Source organism: Nicotiana tomentosiformis, chromosome 12, assembly GCF_000390325.3.
Source record: "Nicotiana tomentosiformis chromosome 12, ASM39032v3, whole genome shotgun sequence".
Lineage (NCBI taxonomy): Eukaryota > Viridiplantae > Streptophyta > Magnoliopsida > Solanales > Solanaceae > Nicotiana > Nicotiana tomentosiformis.
In genome coordinates, this window is record NC_090823.1 from 4725276 (window position 1) to 4744439 (window position 19164).

A 19164-nucleotide genomic window follows, 5' to 3' on the forward strand; every position below is an offset into this window, starting at 1 on the left:
TATCAGACTACCCGGTACAAAGAGGGAAGAACTCTCGACTACCTCCTAGCCTACCACCCTAATGCTCGACCTCCACATGTTTCTATCAAGAGCCATGTCCTCGGAAATCCGAAGTTGCGCCATGTTTTGCCTGTCACCTCGCCCCAATACTTCTTAGGCCGCCATCTGCCTCTTCTCGTCCCTGCCAAAGCCAACCGCTCACACCTCCTAACCGGGGCATCTATGGTTCTCCTCCGCACGTGCCCGAACCACCTAAGCCTCACTTCCCGCATCTTGTCGTCCACGGGGGAAATGCCCACCCTCTCTCGAATATCTTCATTCCTTATCTTATCCAGTTTAGTATGCCCGCACATCCATCTCAACATCCTCATTTCGGCTACTTTCATCTTCTAGATATATGAATTCTTCACTGGCCAACACTCAACCCCATACAACATAGCCGGTCTAACCACCGCTCTGTAAAACTTACCTTTGAGTTTCGGTGGCATCTTCTTGTTACACAAGACTCCAGACGCTAACCGCCATTTCATCCACCCCACCCCAATACGATGCGTGACATCCTCGTCGATCTTCCCATCTCCCTGGATGATTGACCCTAGGTACTTGAAACTTTCTCTCTTGGGGATGACTTGTGAGTCGAGCCTCACTACCAAGCGGGCGACGAGGATGTCTGGCATACCCAATCAAAACAAATAATAATTTAAAAAAAGTCAAATTCAAAATCAAAGTTTAGAAGCTTTATGCTTTCAATGGTTGGCGGGGAAACGGACAACGACTGGTTCGATATTCATGAATGATGGCTTTCATGTAATTATTATAATAAAAACTTGGAGGAAACCTCCGTACTAACAAGTAAAGCTGCTTCTTATTCTATAATTAATTTCGATCAATTATGTATGTTATACTATCCATACGTCAAATCAAGTATAATTGGGCAGGAGTTAGTGAAACATTAAGGGCCCGTTTGGCCAAAAAACAAAATTTCACCATTTTCCAAAATCAGTGTTTGGCCTTAAACATCTCCAATTTTCCTGTATTTCTAATTCTACCTGTATTTTAGCTGAGAACTCTACTCTGCACACAAGTTCATCAATAAACAAAATAAACAACTTAAATCCTTTAGCCATAATGAAGATTCCAAGAACAATTTTTTAATTCAGTTTTTCACTTTCTTATATCTCTTCACATTTACTTTTGCTTCCACTGAGGAAGCAACTGCTCTCCTCAAATGGAAAGCCACTTTCCAAAACCAGAATAATACCTTGTTGGCTTCTTGGAAACTAAGTTCTGATGCATGCAGGGGCTGGTATGGAGTTATATGCGTTAACGGTAGGGTAAACAAGTTGAATATTACAAATGTTGGTGTCATTGGCACGCTCTATGATTTTCCATTTTCGTCCCTCCCTTTTCTTGAATATGTTGATATTAGCATGAACCAGCTCTCTGGCACTATCCCACCTGAAATAGGCAAACTCACTAATCTTGTCTATCTTGACTTGTCGACTAATCAGATTTCAGGCACAATCCCGCCACAAATTGGCGCACTTGTCAATCTTGTTGAAGCTCGTCTTCAGAAAAACCAATTAACAGATCATATTCCTCTAGAAATAGGTAACTTGATCAATGCAAAAAATTTCTATGCTTTCTCCAATGAATTGTCTGGTCCTATTCCTGCTGAAATAGGAAAAATGAAGTCACTTGAGCATTTATTGTTATATAGAAACAATCTTTCTGGTCCAATCCCAAACAGTATAGGTGATTTAATTGAGCTCAAACTTTTGTACCTTTATGTTAACAAACTTTCTGGCTCCATTCCTAGTGAGTTGGGAAATCTGGAAAACCTCATGGATCTGGAATTATCGTGTAATCAACTTAGCGGTCCAATTCCTGCTTCATTTGGCAATTTAAGAAAGTTGCAATTTCTGTTTCTCCATGTTAATAGACTTTCTGGCTCCATTCCTGCAGAAATAGGAAAGATGAAGTCACTTCAGCATTTAATCTTACAGGCTAACAATCTTTCTGGTCAAATTCCAAAAACTCTAGGTGACTTAACTGAGCTCAAAACTCTGTACCTTTATGTTAACAAACTTTCTGGCTCCATTCCTGCCGAAATAGGGAAACTTGACAATCTTATTGAAGCTGATCTTGATACAAACCAGTTAACAGGTCATATTCCTCTAGAAATAAGTAACATGATCAATGCAAAACTGTTCTATGCTTACTCAAATGAATTGTCTGGTCTCATTCCCAGTGAGTTGGGGAATCTGAAAAATCTCACTAGTCTGGATTTATCCAGTAATCAACTTACTGGTTCAATTCCTGCTTCATTTGGCAACTTGAGAAACTTGCAAGCTCTCTCTCTCTATCACAACAAACTTTCAGGTTCCATTCCTAAAGAACTTGAATATTTAGATAACTTGGTTGTGCTGGCATTGGGTGTAAATCAGTTTTCAGGCCAATTGCCGGAGCATCTTTGCCAAGGTGGGAAGCTTGTGAGCTTCTCGGTGACTAGTAACAAGCTGACAGGGTCAATACCACGAAGCTTGAGCAAGTGCTCGAGTTTCCGATGGGTTCGTTTTTCTAACAACAGTTTCACTGGAAATTTATCTGAAGCTTTTGGCATCTATCCAGAGCTTCAGTTCATTGATTTGAGTGACAATGATTTTCATGGTGAACTCAGCAGCAACTGGGGGAAATGCAAGAATCTGACTAATCTGCAGATAGCCAGAAATAACATTAGTGGTAGAATACCACCAGAGATTGGAAATCTCAAAGGGCTTCTAGGACTTGATCTTTCATCGAATCATTTAGCTGGGCAGATTCCTAAGGAATTTGGAAAATTGACCTCTTTAGTTAAATTAATTGTGAAGGACAACCACATTCATGGTGGAATTCCTACAGAGCTTGAGTCACTAACAAAGTTAGAGTCCCTTGATCTGTCAGATAATAGATTGAACGGGTCGATTCCAACATTTATAGGAGATTACATGAGAACGTTTCTCTTGAACCTGAGCAACAACAAGTTCGGCCAGAAAATTCCAGAAGAGATAGGGAGGATAACTCATCTCAGTGTACTTGATTTGAGCCATAACCTTCTTGATGGAGAAATACCTGCTCAGTTAGCCAGTTTGCTAGACTTGGCAAACTTGAATCTTTCTCACAATGGCCTCTCTGGCCGCATTCCTGAAGAATTTGAAAGTTTAACTGCTTTGCAGGATGTTGTCTTGTAATACAATGAGTTGGAAGGTCCAATACCAAATAATAAAGCATTTTTGACTGCCTTATTAGAAGGTAATAAAGGTCTTTGCGGCAATGTAACAGGATTCCAGCCTGGTGAAAGTCCATTTTCTGTGGTGAAGAAGCACTCAAGACGTAAACTCATCCTCGTCACTGTACTTCCTGTTATGGGAGCACTAGTACTTCTCTGTGCTTTCATTGGTGTTCTCCTTATGTGTGATAAAAGAAGGAAAGTTAAAGACGTTGAAAGACGGTATGATGGTTTGTTTTCGATATCCATGTTAGATGGAAAAGCATTGTACAAGGATATCTTAAACGCCACAGAGGAGTTTGATTCAACATCTTGCATCGGGCAAGGAAGACATGGAAGCGTTTACAAGGTAAACCTTCCATCATTAGGGAATATAGCTGTGAAGAGACTTCATTCTTCATTTGAGAATACACATCGCAAAAGCCTCATGAATGAGGTAAGGGCATTGATAGGGACTAAGCATCGGAACATTGTGAAACTCTATGGCTTTTGTTCGAATGCAGAACACTCGTTCTTGGTTTACGAGTATGCAGAGAGGGGGAGTTTGTCTAGTATTTTGAGTAATGAAGTTGAGTCCAAGAATTTGGATTGGCTTAAAAGGGTGAATATCATCAAAGGTGTTGCTTTTGCTTTATCTTACCTGCACCAGGATTGCTCACCACCGATTGTTCATCGAGACATATCAAGCAGTAATGTTTTGCTTGATTCTGAGAATGAAGCTCGAGTTTCAGATTTTGGCATAGCTAAGCTTCTCATGCCAGACTCATCCAACTGCACTACGCTTGCAGGCACATATGGCTTTGTTGCCCCTGGTAAGGTCTAACTTTCTATCCTTTTTTTTAACAATTTCATGAAGTATAGCCGCACACTCTGTGCTGTTTTTATCTCATTTACACGTTTGAATTGTTATACTGTTTTGGAAATTTTATTGTTTCAGAGCTTGCATATACAATGAAGGTTACACAAATGTGTGATGTCTATAGTTTTGGAGTATTAGCATTAGAGATAATCAAAGGAATGCATTACTCTGCTAGCAAATTCATCGACTAGAGATCATGTGCAGCTTAGTGATTTACTGGATGAACGCCTTCCATGTCCTGAAGATAAGAGTAAAAGAGGTTTTGTTTTTTATCATCAATCTAGCAAGCTCTTGTTTGTTTGAAACTCCAAAATCAAGGCCAACAATGCACTTCATCTCTCATAGGTTATCATCAATGGATCTACGTCCACCTACTCATCAGATAAACCCCCATGTAAGGCGAGCTATATAATCCCTGATGGAAATGAATAACCTTTGACACCAAGTGTTTGTGATGTAAGTAATTTGATGAGAAGGTCCATGACAAAATCTAGAAGATACTGTTTCATTACTAGATTTTCTAGAAGCCTTGTAGTAACCTCGTAAGAAGAATAAAGTTCTCTTTTGCTAAATCTATTTTGTAAATATGGTGCCCGGCTCTTCCTTAATGCTGATGAATATACTGTTACCATTCTCAAAAAAAGGTCCATGACAAAATTATTACTGGGATTAATATTTCTGATTGTTAGGGTGCTAATAAAATATGATTCATACTGCAATTTTGTATAACGACATTTAAGCCAGATACCAAAATATTCCAGCTTTATAAACAAAGAAAAATCACTGCCTGGTCACAAACATATATCAGCTATAAAATTATCAATACTCGAATCATTGCAATTCAGAATTCAGAAGTATTCACATAAGGGATGAATTGTGCAACCATAGATAATCCAGAAGTATTTATGTTTCAGATAGGCCAATAAAAAATTAGAGAAATAAAACTTATTATCTGCATTTATAGATAATTTACTAAATGAAGGGATACCTCTGCCTTCAATGGGTGCAGTGTGCAACCAGGAATCATCCAAGAAAGTGCATACAACTTCAGCTTCAGTAGGCCATTCAGCACCGACATCTATTTCATCAAAATTGATTGGCTTACATTTGCTATCTTTACTTCTTACAATTGCCTGTAACCAGAGATTGAAGTGCACATAAACAAGATCGTCAAATCTATCAGGCTCCAACCTGTCCCGTCTTTTGCTATGAACACTATCAAAAGTGCTCCAGTTCCATCTACACCAGTGCAGACTGCAAGGTTGACTCAAAATCCGTATAGCAGCTCTCTGTAGACTTGGAATTTCGTAACCATAACCCATCCACCAATCAGCTGAAGACACACGGAGCAGACTTTAAACTGCTATGACAATTCGAGGAATAAAATATCGAATCAACTAGAAATCCTGTTTCCTATATGTTAATGGTAGAATAAGCCTATCAACTTCTTTCCTAAACATTATGCTAGAGTTTATAAATATATTATTTGACTTACAGTATAAAGTATAAGCTACATGTTTATGTACATATTACAGCTTATAAATTAAACCGGAGATCCACTTCCTAACAAGTTAATATTATGCAAGTGAACTTCTGGCAATTGAAGTTTAACCTTATATACCTGGGGCATTCAGTGTCCTGCCCTTTATTGCAAAATCAGTCCCTAGAGCACCTTGAGCCTTTATGTATATGGGATGTTCTTTAGTAATTTCTATTATATCTTTATCCTCGGACGCCATTTTCGTCATGGCTTCTTGAAAACCATTCCTGATCCTTGAATCAATCTTAAAGTTTGGATTGTAGAAAATGGAAGGATTAAGGAATGCTGCTGCTGCATGTAATGGGGATTGAAGAAGCGTGCTCCATCTCCTGTCAATTATATCCCAAATCGGCACAAAGTTTTCATCAACATCCTTATAGAATGCTTTTATGGACATCTTTGCTCTTTCCACTCCGTCATACATATATGCCATAGCTGGCATGTCTCCATCCATGATCCTTAACAGTTTAAGTAACGGTTCGGACACCGCGACAGCTTCACGTGCGGATCTCCAGAATCTTTCAAGGCACAACAATGACTTTATGGCCTGGACGTCGTGGTGCCTACTATATATAGATGACAACCATTCGGCACGAGAAAACATGTGTTTTAAATTATCCTCTTGAATCACAAGGGCCCTTAAGGAAAGGAAATTAGCCACATTTTTTGTAATTCTTGGTCGAACAGACTCCTCTCCACCTGAAAATTTTCTCATCATATTTAGAATCCAGTGATTACCGTATATGTACTTTGTGATTGTATTTGCCTCGTCAAGAACAAAATTCACCCACTCATGTTTACTAAAATCCTCCAACATTTTATTGATACAATGCGAAGCGCACGGAGACCAGAAAACCGAAGGGTACTTGTCTGTGAGAAGCGTTCCCGCATATATGTAACTAGCAGAACTATCGGTAATAACTTGGACAACATTATTCATGCCAATTTCCAGAACAACTGATTCAAGCAACCCAAATAAATAATGAGGATCTTCTGCATGATCAGATACGTCTACGGACCTAAGGAACAATGTCCCTTTGGCACATGCCACAGAAAGTACCACAAGGGATTTAGTCTTTCCATCGGACCAGCAATCACACAAGATTGTACAGCCCGTTTCTTTCCATTCATCCTTTAATCTCTTGTGATTGTCGTTAATATCGACTTTGACTTTTTCCAAAAGATTACCGCCCAATTTTTCAGCACATGGAGCTTTATACCCTACTTCGCACTCAAGAATCGCGTCCACCATTTTCTGATAGTACAAGGACTTTGCAGCTGTAAAAGGTATTGCATTGTGGTAGAAAAACGCAGCAATATTCTTATCAGCATTGTCCTGTTTTTGCTTTTGAGCATCATCAACTGCTAGCTGTGAACTCGGAGAATGGCGCGCAAACATAATAGAAGGACAAGGGCTACCGTTCTCTCCACTAAATCCACGAAGAGGATGGAGTCCACCACTAGCTGAAGAGCTTCTTTGCTGATCATTGGCAGCTTGATCCAGCTTTGGTTTCTTAGGATTTTTCTGTTTCTTCGGAGTGTTTAAAATGCTTCTAATGTGATCTCTCACCTCGTTCGGGACTTCAGCACATGGAACTATGTCTTTGTTTTTTATTTGAGCCAAATGAAACTTCATTCTGTAAACTCCTCCACTGAACTCCCGCCGGCAATAGTTACATCTTACCTTCTGTCTAGTTGCATCAACAAGGACACAATGTTCCCAACATGAATCTCTTCCTCTAACCATAACTTTAGACTAAGCAAGAGAGGTTTTTCCCCTGTACTAGTAGTAATATTATATATGAGTTGTAAACTAAAGCTCTCTGCATCATATCAAACTAGCACAAAATAAAGAGATTATCACTTGACAATAATCTAGCATGCAAGAATAAAATTACCCCTCTTTAGATCTATGCTTAAACTACAGAATTGAACAAGAATATTTGACATTGAAATACCCAAGTGAAAAAAAACTCACTTTCCCCTTTCTATTATGGAACATTCCAAATTATTTAACACCATTCCAATAATATTGTTGTTTTATATAGCTTTCACGACTTCAAATTCATTATAGTACTTAAATTTTAAAACTTTGACATGATATTTTCTCAGTCAAACGAACTTTTTAACAACTGCTTTAATATTTTTCTTCAACGTCCACTGATATAACATACAAGTCAAACTAATATCTTAAACTCAGTATTCAGCCAAACAACGTCATATAAAATGTGACAGAAACAATTATAACCGTTAACCACCTCCAAAGTTCAAGAAAAGCCAGGTAGTAAATCAGAATTTTGAGTTCAGTTAAAGTACTTAAATTTTAAAACTTCAACTAATGTAATATACAAGTCAAACTAATATCTTAAACTCACTACTCGGTCAAACACCGTCATATCAACATAAGCAATAATCAGCATTAACAACCTACAAAGTTCAAGAAAAATCCAAATAATTAGTCACAATATTAAGTTTAGCTCATTTTATCAGTTTGAAGCATTAAACTAAAAAATTTCAAAGCCTTATACACAACTGCGAAAAGATGAGCTAATTTTTAATATTATAGCATCTAGTTATAGAAGGATCTAGAATATTCGACGGAGAGGAATATTTACCTGGTGATTATTGTGGTTGTTGACGGTGTTTGACGGTGGTTGGTGAAAAATCGGCGATGGCGATCCGAGGAATTTTGCTGTAATCGCCCCAGCCGATTATTTAGGGCGAGTTAACGAGAAGATCGGTTCTTGCCTTCTCACGTGATGCTCACGTGCTTCAATATATTTGGGCTCCTCCCGAAGTCTTTGGCATCCGGGTCGGTACCCAGCCCATATTTTGATTTTATTAATTCATCATTTACTGGAATGTTTACGCAAATAGCCATTTGAATTTACTGTTTATTTTTCTTAATCAGTATAATTAATTCAAATAACCGCCTACCCAAGAACTTAAAATTATAATAGATGGTGGATGTATAATATATATATATAATATGTATATAATCGTATATAATTATTGTATAATTTATATATACTGGCTAGAAAAAGTAAATAATGAACTAGATCGGCTATTTTGTAAAGACCCCTAATTATTCATTACTAACGTCTCTAAACTTTTTAGGGGTAATATTTTCTGAAACAATATTTCTTTTTTATAATAAAAATTAATAATGTAACACAAATGGGTGTTAGTGCATCTTACTAAGGTACTAAATTTGGTATGCTGTACAATGAGTCATTTTATTAAAGTAAATCTTAATTTTCTTTAGATTGAATATGATGGGTTTAAGTACTTGGCTATCGCAAAAAATAGAATTTTCTATCGCAAAATATTTCCTTAATTATAAAAAGTTCAGATAAATTGGTTACATGTTGAACGAATTCACTAGCGTAAGGTTAGCACTTCACTGTCATACTTAAAAAAGGTGAATTCTGTGCAAACAATAAATTTTCACCGAGGGATGTCAAAAATATAAAAAATTAGATACACCGAAAAGCTAAGGGGAATCGACATATAATAAATATACATAATACAAAAAAATTTATCTAGCTATACAGTGTAACTTTTGGACGAATGGGTTAGTTGAATGTGGCTCCGCCAATGTATATACAGTATATTTACAAAGTTTTCTTGGTATATACTCGTGAACCCCATTATAATTTGCCTCAAAGTTATCATTTGCGTGGGAGTAATTCCAATTAACTATTGCTACTACATACTAGCTATATACAATTTTATTTTTCATTTTTTGTGTATGGTTGATCCAAGACTGTATCTTTGGACCCTTTCGCGAATATAAAAGGCAGTCCAATACACAAAGTATCATTTTTCTATTCACATAGAGTCCGAAAAAAGACCTCATCAAAAGGAGGGTGATGTAGATAGTCTACCCTAATGCAAATCTTAATGGTTGTTTCTATGGTTCGAACTCGTAACATATAGACAGCCTACCCTTCCGCGAATATATTCTACAAATATTGTACAATATAAACAAAATCTAACTATTTAGTACGTACTCTAGACATGATACCTTAGTAAACAATTAAACATGCATGTAAAAAAATCACTGTGTTGTAAATACTAGCTAGATTTTCTTGGCTATGTTCTTTCCTTACTCCCGTATATTGATTTTTCATCTGAGAAAATTTGTAATGATTGAGACGTGCTTCAATAGAGCGATATAGATGGTGAAAATTCATACGGCCGATTCCGACTTGCTTGGGATTGAGGGCTTGAGGCTTAGTTATACTTGTTGTAAAATCTGCAACTACTTTTTGTTGCCAATGTCATCTATTGTGTTCAAGATGAAGTCCTTTTCGACATTGAAGTTATCAAAGCCAAAGTCTTGGATCCCAAAATCTTGACAATCTAATAACCAATTAAAATTCTCATTATCAAAATTTTGCTTTTGAGCAGTAGCAGAAGCTGAAAATTCCCATGGGGAGTCAATGAGATGAGCAACATCAGTAAAGGTGTCAAGAACAAGCTGAGTTTCATCAGTAATGCAAGAAGAGTTTTCATTTGGGGAGAAAGATAAATCATATGAAAATATTGATGAGTTCTCTAGTTCTAAGGAGGTGGATGCTTTTGTAACATTTGTACTTTCAGCTACGACATTTGTACTCTGTGCTATGACATTTGTACTCTCTGGTACTACATGGACCTGCTGATGACCAGTTGTGGTACTTTGATTACTTGGCTTTGTTTCCTTATGGAGTGGTTCATGAGTAATAGGATCAATTCCCATCTTGAGAAGTTTTTTCTTAATATGAGTATTCCAATTATTTTTAATTTCATTATCAGTCCTTCCTGGTAATCTTACAGCAATTTTGGACCACCTAATAATTTACAATATGTTAATACCTCATAACAATTATTACAAAAGTTTAACAAAATTAGAAATGAAACTTATGACATGAAACATGTTCATGAAAAATATACAACATAGAGACAAAGGAAGGAAAAAAGAAAATAACAATGCTTAATCATGATGAATCAAAAATAAGAAATTCTAGATAAAAATACTACAACTTGGTGTATGTAAAAGAGTGATAAGATTATTGTTTACTTGGTATCAAAATTTCAATAAGTGTTCTTCGCAATGACTTGGCATAAAGGGCACATAGATAGTGAATCAGGCTGAATATAGTGAAAACTGGCAAAAACTAGTGAAACCTCAGATTTAATAAGAACAACATCTAGGAATCGACACGTAGTCAGTCTCTTCATTTTCTTTCTTTCATTTTATGACGAGGCATAAAGGGAACATAGATGGTGAATCAGGTTGAATGTAGTGAAAAATGCCAAAAACTAGTTGAATCCTTGATTTTAGTATGAAAAACATCTGGGAACCAACGCGTGGTCAATCTCTTCATTCTCTTTCTTTTATTTTAGAGAGCGAAGATAAAGAAAATATAATAGTACCTATTACCAAGACAAGAGTGGAGATCAATAACTAACTTCTCCTCGACTTCAGTCAGAACGCCCCTTTTCAAGTCAGGGTGAAGGTAATTAGTCCATCGAAGACGACAACTCTTACCGCAGCGCCGAAGGCCGGCGAGTTTAGGGACAGAACGCCAACAACATTGGCCATTTGTGAGAAGGAAATTGATGAGTTTCTTGTCTTCTTCAGTTGTCCATGGCCCTTTTTTAACTCCAAGTTTGTCACAACAAGGTTGTCTTCCCATCACTAGCTACTTACTCAGTTAACATAAGAAAGAAAAAGAAACTTTATTTGTATGATAATTTGCCTTCCTACCCACCTTTATATAATCCACCAACTTTTATTCTAAAAATGATGATCTCACTTTTCTCTGAGTAATTTTTCAATAGCATAATAACTAAAGAGATATATATATTATCAGTGTAAAGTATTTTTTATACTATTAGATTATTCAAAAAATATTTACAGGTAAACTTTCTTAAGATGTCAGATTTGTATTCTGTAAAATAAAACGGGTTGTGTAAAGTATTTTTTATACTATTAGATTATTTAAAGAATATCTACAGGTAAACCTTCTTAAGATGTCGGATTTATATTCTGTAAAATAAAACGGGTTACCGGCTACAAGAAGTAAATTAAAAATGATATGATTGTGTATAAATATTTTATACTGATGATGTATATAACTTAAAGTCGATAGCTAGTATGAGTTAACTTCTGTTTATTACAACTGTATGATTTTTTTTAGATCATCAACTTAATTCGACGTGATAGTGAATAATGACTCGAGTCAACAAAAAAATTCATTTTTTTCTTTTTTAGCACTTCTTTTTTCTTTCTTTCCATTTTCCTACGCTTACTCAACTATTCGATCACCTATTTCGTCATCACCACGTTTCTATGTCCTCGTTATCTTTTGGGGGAAATAATATTGTACCATGTCAATTATTATCAACCTTAATTCCTAGCTAGCAATAGCGGATGAACCTCTTCGATTAGAACCTAATATTTTCAACACGAAATTATATAGGTGCAAATATGAGAATTTCTAAAATCTCGTCAAATATTAGATTTGAATAAATACGTTTAATAAAAGTATAATGAGTTTGATGTTAATAACTTTAAAGGTTGAACCTAAACTATTTAAATTATGTATTCGCTTCTGAGGTAGATTGATCGATCCGTTTAATTAGTTTAGCAGATGATCAGAGATTTAGCTAATCATGTTAGTTAATTCTCATTAATCAGTATGGGTTTGCATTAGTGTTTTGAATATTATTCAATAGCTTCTCAAACAATTTTCATTGTCGGCCTACCCTATCCATTATAATTAGGGTAAAGAATGTTTAACTGTGTACTAACTTGCAAGATAGAGTATACTCCAAAGCAGGGCCAGGTTACGTATCGATTCAGTTAAATCCAATAGTTTTAGTTTAAATTTTGTATTTATATTAAAAATTAATTAAATATGTATAAAAGTTAAATTCAGAGCCCGATTACTAATACATAATATTTATTAGGGAAAAGCTTAACTGAAAACATAAACAAGTTGAAGAGCCGCAAGTAACTAAACAGGTTTTGACCTTATATATACAGTATATATTGTATATATATAAATTTTGGCTATATACAATATAATTTTCAGGCGAAAAGGGTTTACTCCGCCCTGCGTGACACCACTAAGTATACTCTTTACTTCATCATCTACAAAATTAACCTATACGCATATATATATATATATATATATATATATATATATATATATATATATATATATATATATATATGTTTGATAAAGACAACATATTCTTATATTTGTTAAGAAATGACGTACGTACCTCAAATTTTGTCTCCTAATCGTGACTAATTCTAGATTTTTCCATCGCGATTATATTTTAAGTTAGCTAATTGGGTTAGAAATGTAAAGATCTTATTGATAATGTTCTTATAAAACTTCCTTGCAATAAGTACTTGTCTTAAAAAAAAAAGATTTCTTGAGAAAAAGTTCATTCTCTTCATTAACATTATATAAGACGACAAAAATTGTCAATTAGGCACAAAATGGATGTATACAATATTATTTTAAATTAACAGATGGGAGCAGGTAGAAAACCAAATTCTTAGTTTTTGACTTGAATCTAATAATCACATTTAAAAAATCCAGACGTTATCATCTATCTCGTTTACACTGTACTTTGATCATGAACATGAAAGAATTAAAAGATATAGGTAGAATACGTCGACGGACCCTTAAATTATCAGAAAGTTTCATTTTAACGCTTTATTTAAGGATCTGACTTATTTAATACATGATATTATGCTCCAAGCGAAAACAAATCAATGAGGCCACGCTGGTACAACTGAATATATGTGTTAGAAAAGTCAATCCTGGTAGAAATTGGGTAGCCACTTTTTAATGTAGTGTTTAGTTTTTAAAAATGGCCACTATTTTATTAAAACTAATATGAAAAGGCGGTTTTACCCATTCTTTATGAGTGCTGTGTAAATATTAAGGATATAGTGTCTTTTTTTCATGAGTGATGTGCAAATATTAAGGATATAGTATCCTTAACTTTATGAGTGTTGTGTAAATATTAAGGAGCACTCATGAAGTTAAGGACACGACGTCCTAAAGTTTAACAACATAAGGTGCAAATACATGACACTTTGTCCTTAATATTTATACAACACTCATGAAGAAAGGGTAAAACCGTGACTAAAGAGTAAATATCTTTTAAACAGTGGCTTAAGAGTAAATACAGCTCTAATTAGTGGTTAACTGTGCACTTCCCCATCAATCCTCCCTTACGATACCAAAAAAGGGCCGAACTTCTAAAGCACCCGCTTTCTTGGAATAATATCGTAGCAATATAGACCTAAGTGGTCATATTGAATCCTTGGAACAATCATAAATACGGCCGGTTTATATATATATATAACACAACTGATATGGGATTGCGACAGAAAATGAGAACTCTTATTAAGGTGATTAGGACTTAGGAGCAAGCTATTAAGCGCTTTAAGTCACACGATTCTTCTTTTTCAAAGTGCAAATTGGAGACTTCTGGTTAAGAGCGGAAAGACTTTCTAAGAAGCAACCTAAGTTTTGCTTCTTAGGAAGTATTGTTTGATATATTTATTTATTTGTTTGTTTCAAATAAGGTGAAAAATTAGAGCAAAAATGTAACTCAGAAGACATAAATTTCCTTAATCTTAAAGGGAATCTTCGGACCAATCTATATGTAGCAAGGTAATTTCATCTGCGTTATGTTTTATGGTCATTAATTAATCTGATCTCCTCTAATGCAAGAAAAAACCCACCAATATGGCTTAAGCACCATCTTAATTAAAGCGATTGATTAGCTAACAAATCACTGACTGTAAATCTTAATCTCCCTATTTATTGGATTTCTTATATCTACTATTTGGGTGACAGAACACGATTAAAAAAACTGAAAAAGTATAACTAAAGAATACTATTATGATATCACTTGTATTTAACACATACATCTGTCACACCTCCTTTTTTTCCGAGGGGATGGTGTCAAAGGAGTTTTTTCAATTTAAGTGACATTAATCGAAATGGGATTATTTATTAGATTCAGAGTCGCCACTTGGGATAATTTCTGGTGTCCCAAGTCACCAGTTTATTTTAAATCCCAAAAAGAGAAAATTTGACTCTGTTTTACGGTCCGCGAACACAGAAGACCGGGTAAGGAATTCTGTTAACCCGAGAGAAGGTGTAAAGCACTCTCGGATTCCGTAGTTTTAGCACGGTCGCTTTAATCATACATGGCTTAATTAAATTATTTAATTACTCATTTTAGAACCTTTGTACATTTACCTTTTTATCGCTTTTAATTGCTTGATTATTCGTGATTATGAAATTATCTTGAAACGAATCACGCGTACGTTTTATTTAGTGTGTCAAAAATTATGTCACGCGTACGTATACACAATTAATAACACGTTATTATTTTTAAGATTATTTTGTCAAAGTTGCGCGAATGCATACTTTGCCTTTAGTTTGGCAAATCATAACTATGTCACTCAGACGTGTACATAATCACGATAATAAATTAATTAACATGTGCCTAAAGCATACTAACGTATTCAGAGTATTTCATTTATTTATGTTTTTAGATCTGAGATATTTATTTATATTATTACTATTATAATTTTTTTTAATTAACGGCAACTAAAAATCTAATGATCTTTGAATTTTTTTTTATTTTTATTTTTTATCTATCACTACGATTGAACTATTTAATATGCTACTATCTCTATTATTTTCTAAATATCTAAAAGTAGAAATTAAGCAAAGAATTAAAATGAACTAACTAAATCATCTTAAAATTAAAACACATACAGAATATCTATTATATTAGAATGAAATCCACCACAAATATCTGCTAATTACTACTTCAACCTTTATTAATGCTTATAATTTGCACAAAAACAAAAAAAAGATCATGTGCAAAATTACATGCATTTCTACATTGAAGGTAAATCAGTTCTTTTATGATGCAAAATTGACCGTCTTTTATTAAACAATCTTACTAGGGCGCAAAATTTAATGTCCTAAGTTTTCAGATTTTTTAATTCATCAACATAGAATCAGACAAATGAAAAGTCTTTAATAATCAAAGTCTAAAAAAATGACACTAAACTTTCATATACTTTAAGACAATCAACTGTACATTAAAGACAAAAGGCGAAGTTGAATCAAAAGAAGACAATATGAACCAAAATATTATCACAAGCTAAACACCTAAATAATATTCAAACATTTAAAAACTAAAGAACTGAAACTACAAAAAATCCTTTAAATGGCTCAAGTTCATATTCAAAGTAGGACATATTAAAATATATAAAACAATGATTAGAAGAAAACCTGTAGAATGAAACTTCTTTAAGAATAATAGTAGGAAACTGATATATGGTTTCAACTCTGTAATCCCAAGCGAAGTGACAACAATGAATGGAGATAAAACTGTAATGACCCAACCAGTCATTTTAACTTTTAGAACTCCGTTCCCTAAAATAAAACTTTTCGTAGGTACTAGTGAAGGACCTATCATCACATACCCACGTCATCCAGAGGCATAGTGGTGAGCTGCCTTTCTGAGCCGTTCTGCAGCTACCAGTATCTCTTCTGATATTTATATTCTGTCTATTTTATTTCAGACAGTATTTGGAGTTTTGTATAATCTACTAGATGCTCATTCACTTGTGACACCGGGTCTTGGCACACACATTGGTAGAAGTTGGTATTTTATTATTTTTTTGGAATAAAAGTTTAATCAATGTATGATTAATTTATTAGTTGGCTTGCCTAGCTATAGTGTTGGACGTCATCACGACCTACAGGTGAAATTGGGTCGTGACAACATGGTATCAGAGCACTAGGTTCACGTAGGTCTCACAAGTTATGAGCAGACCTAATAGAGTCTTGCGGATCGGTACGGAGACGTCTGTACTTATCTTCGAGAAGCTATATGGTGTTAGGAAGCTACCTTTCTTCATATTCTATCGTGCAATTGATGTAGTACTAAATATCCTTCTCTTATTCTCTCACAGATGGTGAGAACACACTCTAATGATATTCCAGACCAGGGAAGAGCTGCTCCCCTAGTTGCTAGAGGCCGAGGCAGAGGCCGAGGGAGGGCTCCAGCCCGTGGTAGAGGGCGAGGACGTCCCAGGACTATTCCGGTTATGCCGCTAGTGGATCCAGTAGAGAATCCCATTATAGAGGAGCAGGGTGAGGTACCTGTGGCAGAGCCAGCTCCGGTGGACTTCACTTCTGCACCGGGATTTCAGGATGTTATGGGTCGTATACTGCGATTCATGGATAATATGACTCAGGCCGGTTTATTTCCGGCAGACCCAGCCACATCTCAGGAGGGCGGGGGAGCACAGACCCCTACTGCGCAGGCTCATGGACAGGCAGCTGCTGTATATCAGACCCAGGGTGCATTACCCGTGGGTGGAGTCCAGCCAGTGGCAGCAGCTATACCTGAGCCCAGGCCGGCTGTAGCCGCCGATCCTCAGAAACTATTGGACAGATGGACTAGACTACATCCTCCTGTCTTCGGGGGTGAGCGACATGAGGATCCACAGGATTTCATTAATCGTTGCAAGGATAGACTGTACAACATGAGAATATTGGAATCCCATGGGGTTGATTTTGCTACTTTTCAGCTAGAGGGTAGAGCCCGTAGATAGTGGCAGTCTTATGCTCTTGGCAGACCAGCAGATTCTCCTCCCATGACTTGGGACAGGTTCACCCGCATCTTCTTGGACAGGTATATTCCACCCTCCCAGAGGGAAGAGTTGCGGTTTCAGTTTGAGCAGCTCCAGCAGGGTCAGATGTTAGTGACCGATTATGAGGCGAGGTTTTCTGAATTATCTCGCCATGCACTAATGATACTCCCTACTGAGGCGGAGAGAGTGCGAAGGTTTGTAGCCGGTTTACATACTGGTATTCAGGATACTATGGCTCGAGAGGTTGAGATAGGTACTTCTTATGAGCGAGTTGTGGAGATAGCCCGGAGGATTGAGGGTGTACATCAGCAGAGCCGAGAGCAGATTATGAGAGATAAGTGGTTCAGGTACTCTGGAGAGTTCAGAGGTGCTCCGTCCGGGGGCAGAGGTCAGTTCGTGAGGGGACAGTCCAGCAGACCCCCATATCCAGCACCACCACCTCCTCGAGGTGCTCCAGTGCGACCTTATCTCAGTGCTATCCCAGAGAGTTCTTACCGCCCACCAGCTATTCAGGGTCCTCCCAGTGGGTATTCAGGTCCACAGGGCCAGACACTTAGTCAGCAGCCCGTCGCACCGAAGAGTTGTTACGAGTGCGAGGATCCCAGTCACATGCGGAGGTTTTGCCCCAGGCTTCGAGGTAGACCAGTACAGCAGGGTCAGCAGCCTATGCTTACCGGACCAGTTGCTCCACCAGTAGTCCGACCACCCAGAGGTGGAGGACAGGTGGGTAGGGGCCGTCCTAGAGGTGGAGGTCATCCAGGCGGAGGCCAGCCAGTTGGCGCTCCAGCTCGGTTCTATGCTTTTTCGGCTAGACCAGATGCAGAGGCCTCAGATGCCATGATTACAGGTATTGTTTCTGTTTGTGGCAAAGATGCCTCAGTATTATTTGATCCTGGATCTACGTATTCATATGTGTCATCTCTATTTGCTCTATTCCTGGGTGTTTCTCGTGAGTCCTTGAGTACTCCTGTTTATGTGTCCACTCCTGTGGGCAATTCTGTTGTGGTGAACCGGATCTACCGGTCCTGTATTATTACATTCTGTGGTTATGAAACTAGAGCAGATCTCCTATTGCTTGAGATGACCGATTTTGAAATTATTCTGGGCATGGACTGGTTATCTCCATATCATGCTATTCTAGATTGTCATGCCAAGACTGTTACCTTGGCTATTCCAGCATTGCCTAAGCTGGAGTGGAAGGGTTCGCCTGTTAGTTCATTTAATCGAGTTATTTCTTTTATAAAGGCTCAATATATGGTTGAGAAGGGTTGTTTGGCTTATCTAGCCTATGTTCGGGATACTACTGCAGAGACTCCTGCTATTGATTCAGTGCCTGTAGTTCGGGAGTTTCCCGATGTATTTTCGTCAGATCTTCCAGGTATGCCACCTGATCGTGATATTGATTTCTGTATTGACTTGGCTTCATATACCCAGCCTATATCTATCCCACCGTATCGCATGGCTCCAAAAGAATTGAAAGAGTTGAAAGAACAGCTTGAAGAGTTACTAGCCAAAGGATTTGTCAGACCGAGTGTATCGTCTTGGGGTGCACCAGTATTGTTTGTGAAAAAAAAAGGATGGAACAATGCGGATGTGTATTGATTATCGCCAATTGAACAAAGTCACTATTAAGAACAAGTACCCGTTGCCGCGTATTGATGATCTATTTGACCAGTTGCAGGGTGCTAGGGTATTCTCTAAGATCGACTTGAGGTCGGGGTACCATCAGTTGAAGATTCGGGATTTGGATGTTCCGAAGACTGCTTTCCGTACTAGATATGGTCATTATGAGT

General features: G+C 36.8%; 3 protein-coding genes across 11 annotated transcripts; 1 reads left to right on the top strand and 2 right to left on the bottom strand.

The window, feature by feature from the left end:
• Positions 1–789: 789 nt before the first annotated feature.
• On the top strand, positions 790–1867 carry LOC138902183 (MDIS1-interacting receptor like kinase 2-like). Its single transcript, XM_070190022.1, has 3 exons — positions 790–807; positions 1161–1755; positions 1824–1867. The coding sequence occupies exons 1-3, from the start codon at positions 790–792 to the stop codon at positions 1865–1867; spliced, it is 657 nt and encodes a 218-aa protein (XP_070046123.1).
• LOC104091422 (uncharacterized) lies at positions 1086–8560 on the bottom strand. 9 transcript variants are annotated; one of them, XM_070192313.1, is made up of 6 exons: positions 8283–8554; positions 5749–7445; positions 5116–5460; positions 2054–2103; positions 1785–1959; positions 1086–1674 (listed from the first exon to the last, which is right to left on the bottom strand). In XM_070192313.1, exons 2-4 carry the CDS (start codon positions 7412–7414, stop codon positions 2075–2077), a joined length of 2040 nt encoding a protein of 679 aa, XP_070048414.1. In that variant the 5' UTR covers positions 7415–7445; positions 8283–8554; the 3' UTR covers positions 1086–1674; positions 1785–1959; positions 2054–2074. The 9 variants fall into 9 exon arrangements, with proteins under 9 accessions (XP_070048414.1, XP_070048413.1, XP_070048412.1 ...); XM_070192316.1 differs by lacking the exon at positions 1086–1674 and having other exon boundaries at positions 1874–1959; positions 2073–2714; positions 5116–5205; positions 5319–5460; positions 8283–8556; XM_070192317.1 differs by lacking the exon at positions 1086–1674 and having other exon boundaries at positions 1945–1959; positions 2073–2103; positions 5116–5205; positions 5319–5460; positions 8283–8557.
• Positions 8561–9931: 1371 nt separating this feature from the next.
• On the bottom strand, positions 9932–11351 carry LOC104091424 (MYB-like transcription factor ODO1). The gene is made up of 2 exons (XM_009596755.4): positions 11089–11351; positions 9932–10502 (listed from the first exon to the last, which is right to left on the bottom strand). Exons 1-2 carry the CDS (start codon positions 11349–11351, stop codon positions 9932–9934), a joined length of 834 nt encoding a protein of 277 aa, XP_009595050.1.
• Positions 11352–19164: the final 7813 nt, after the last annotated feature.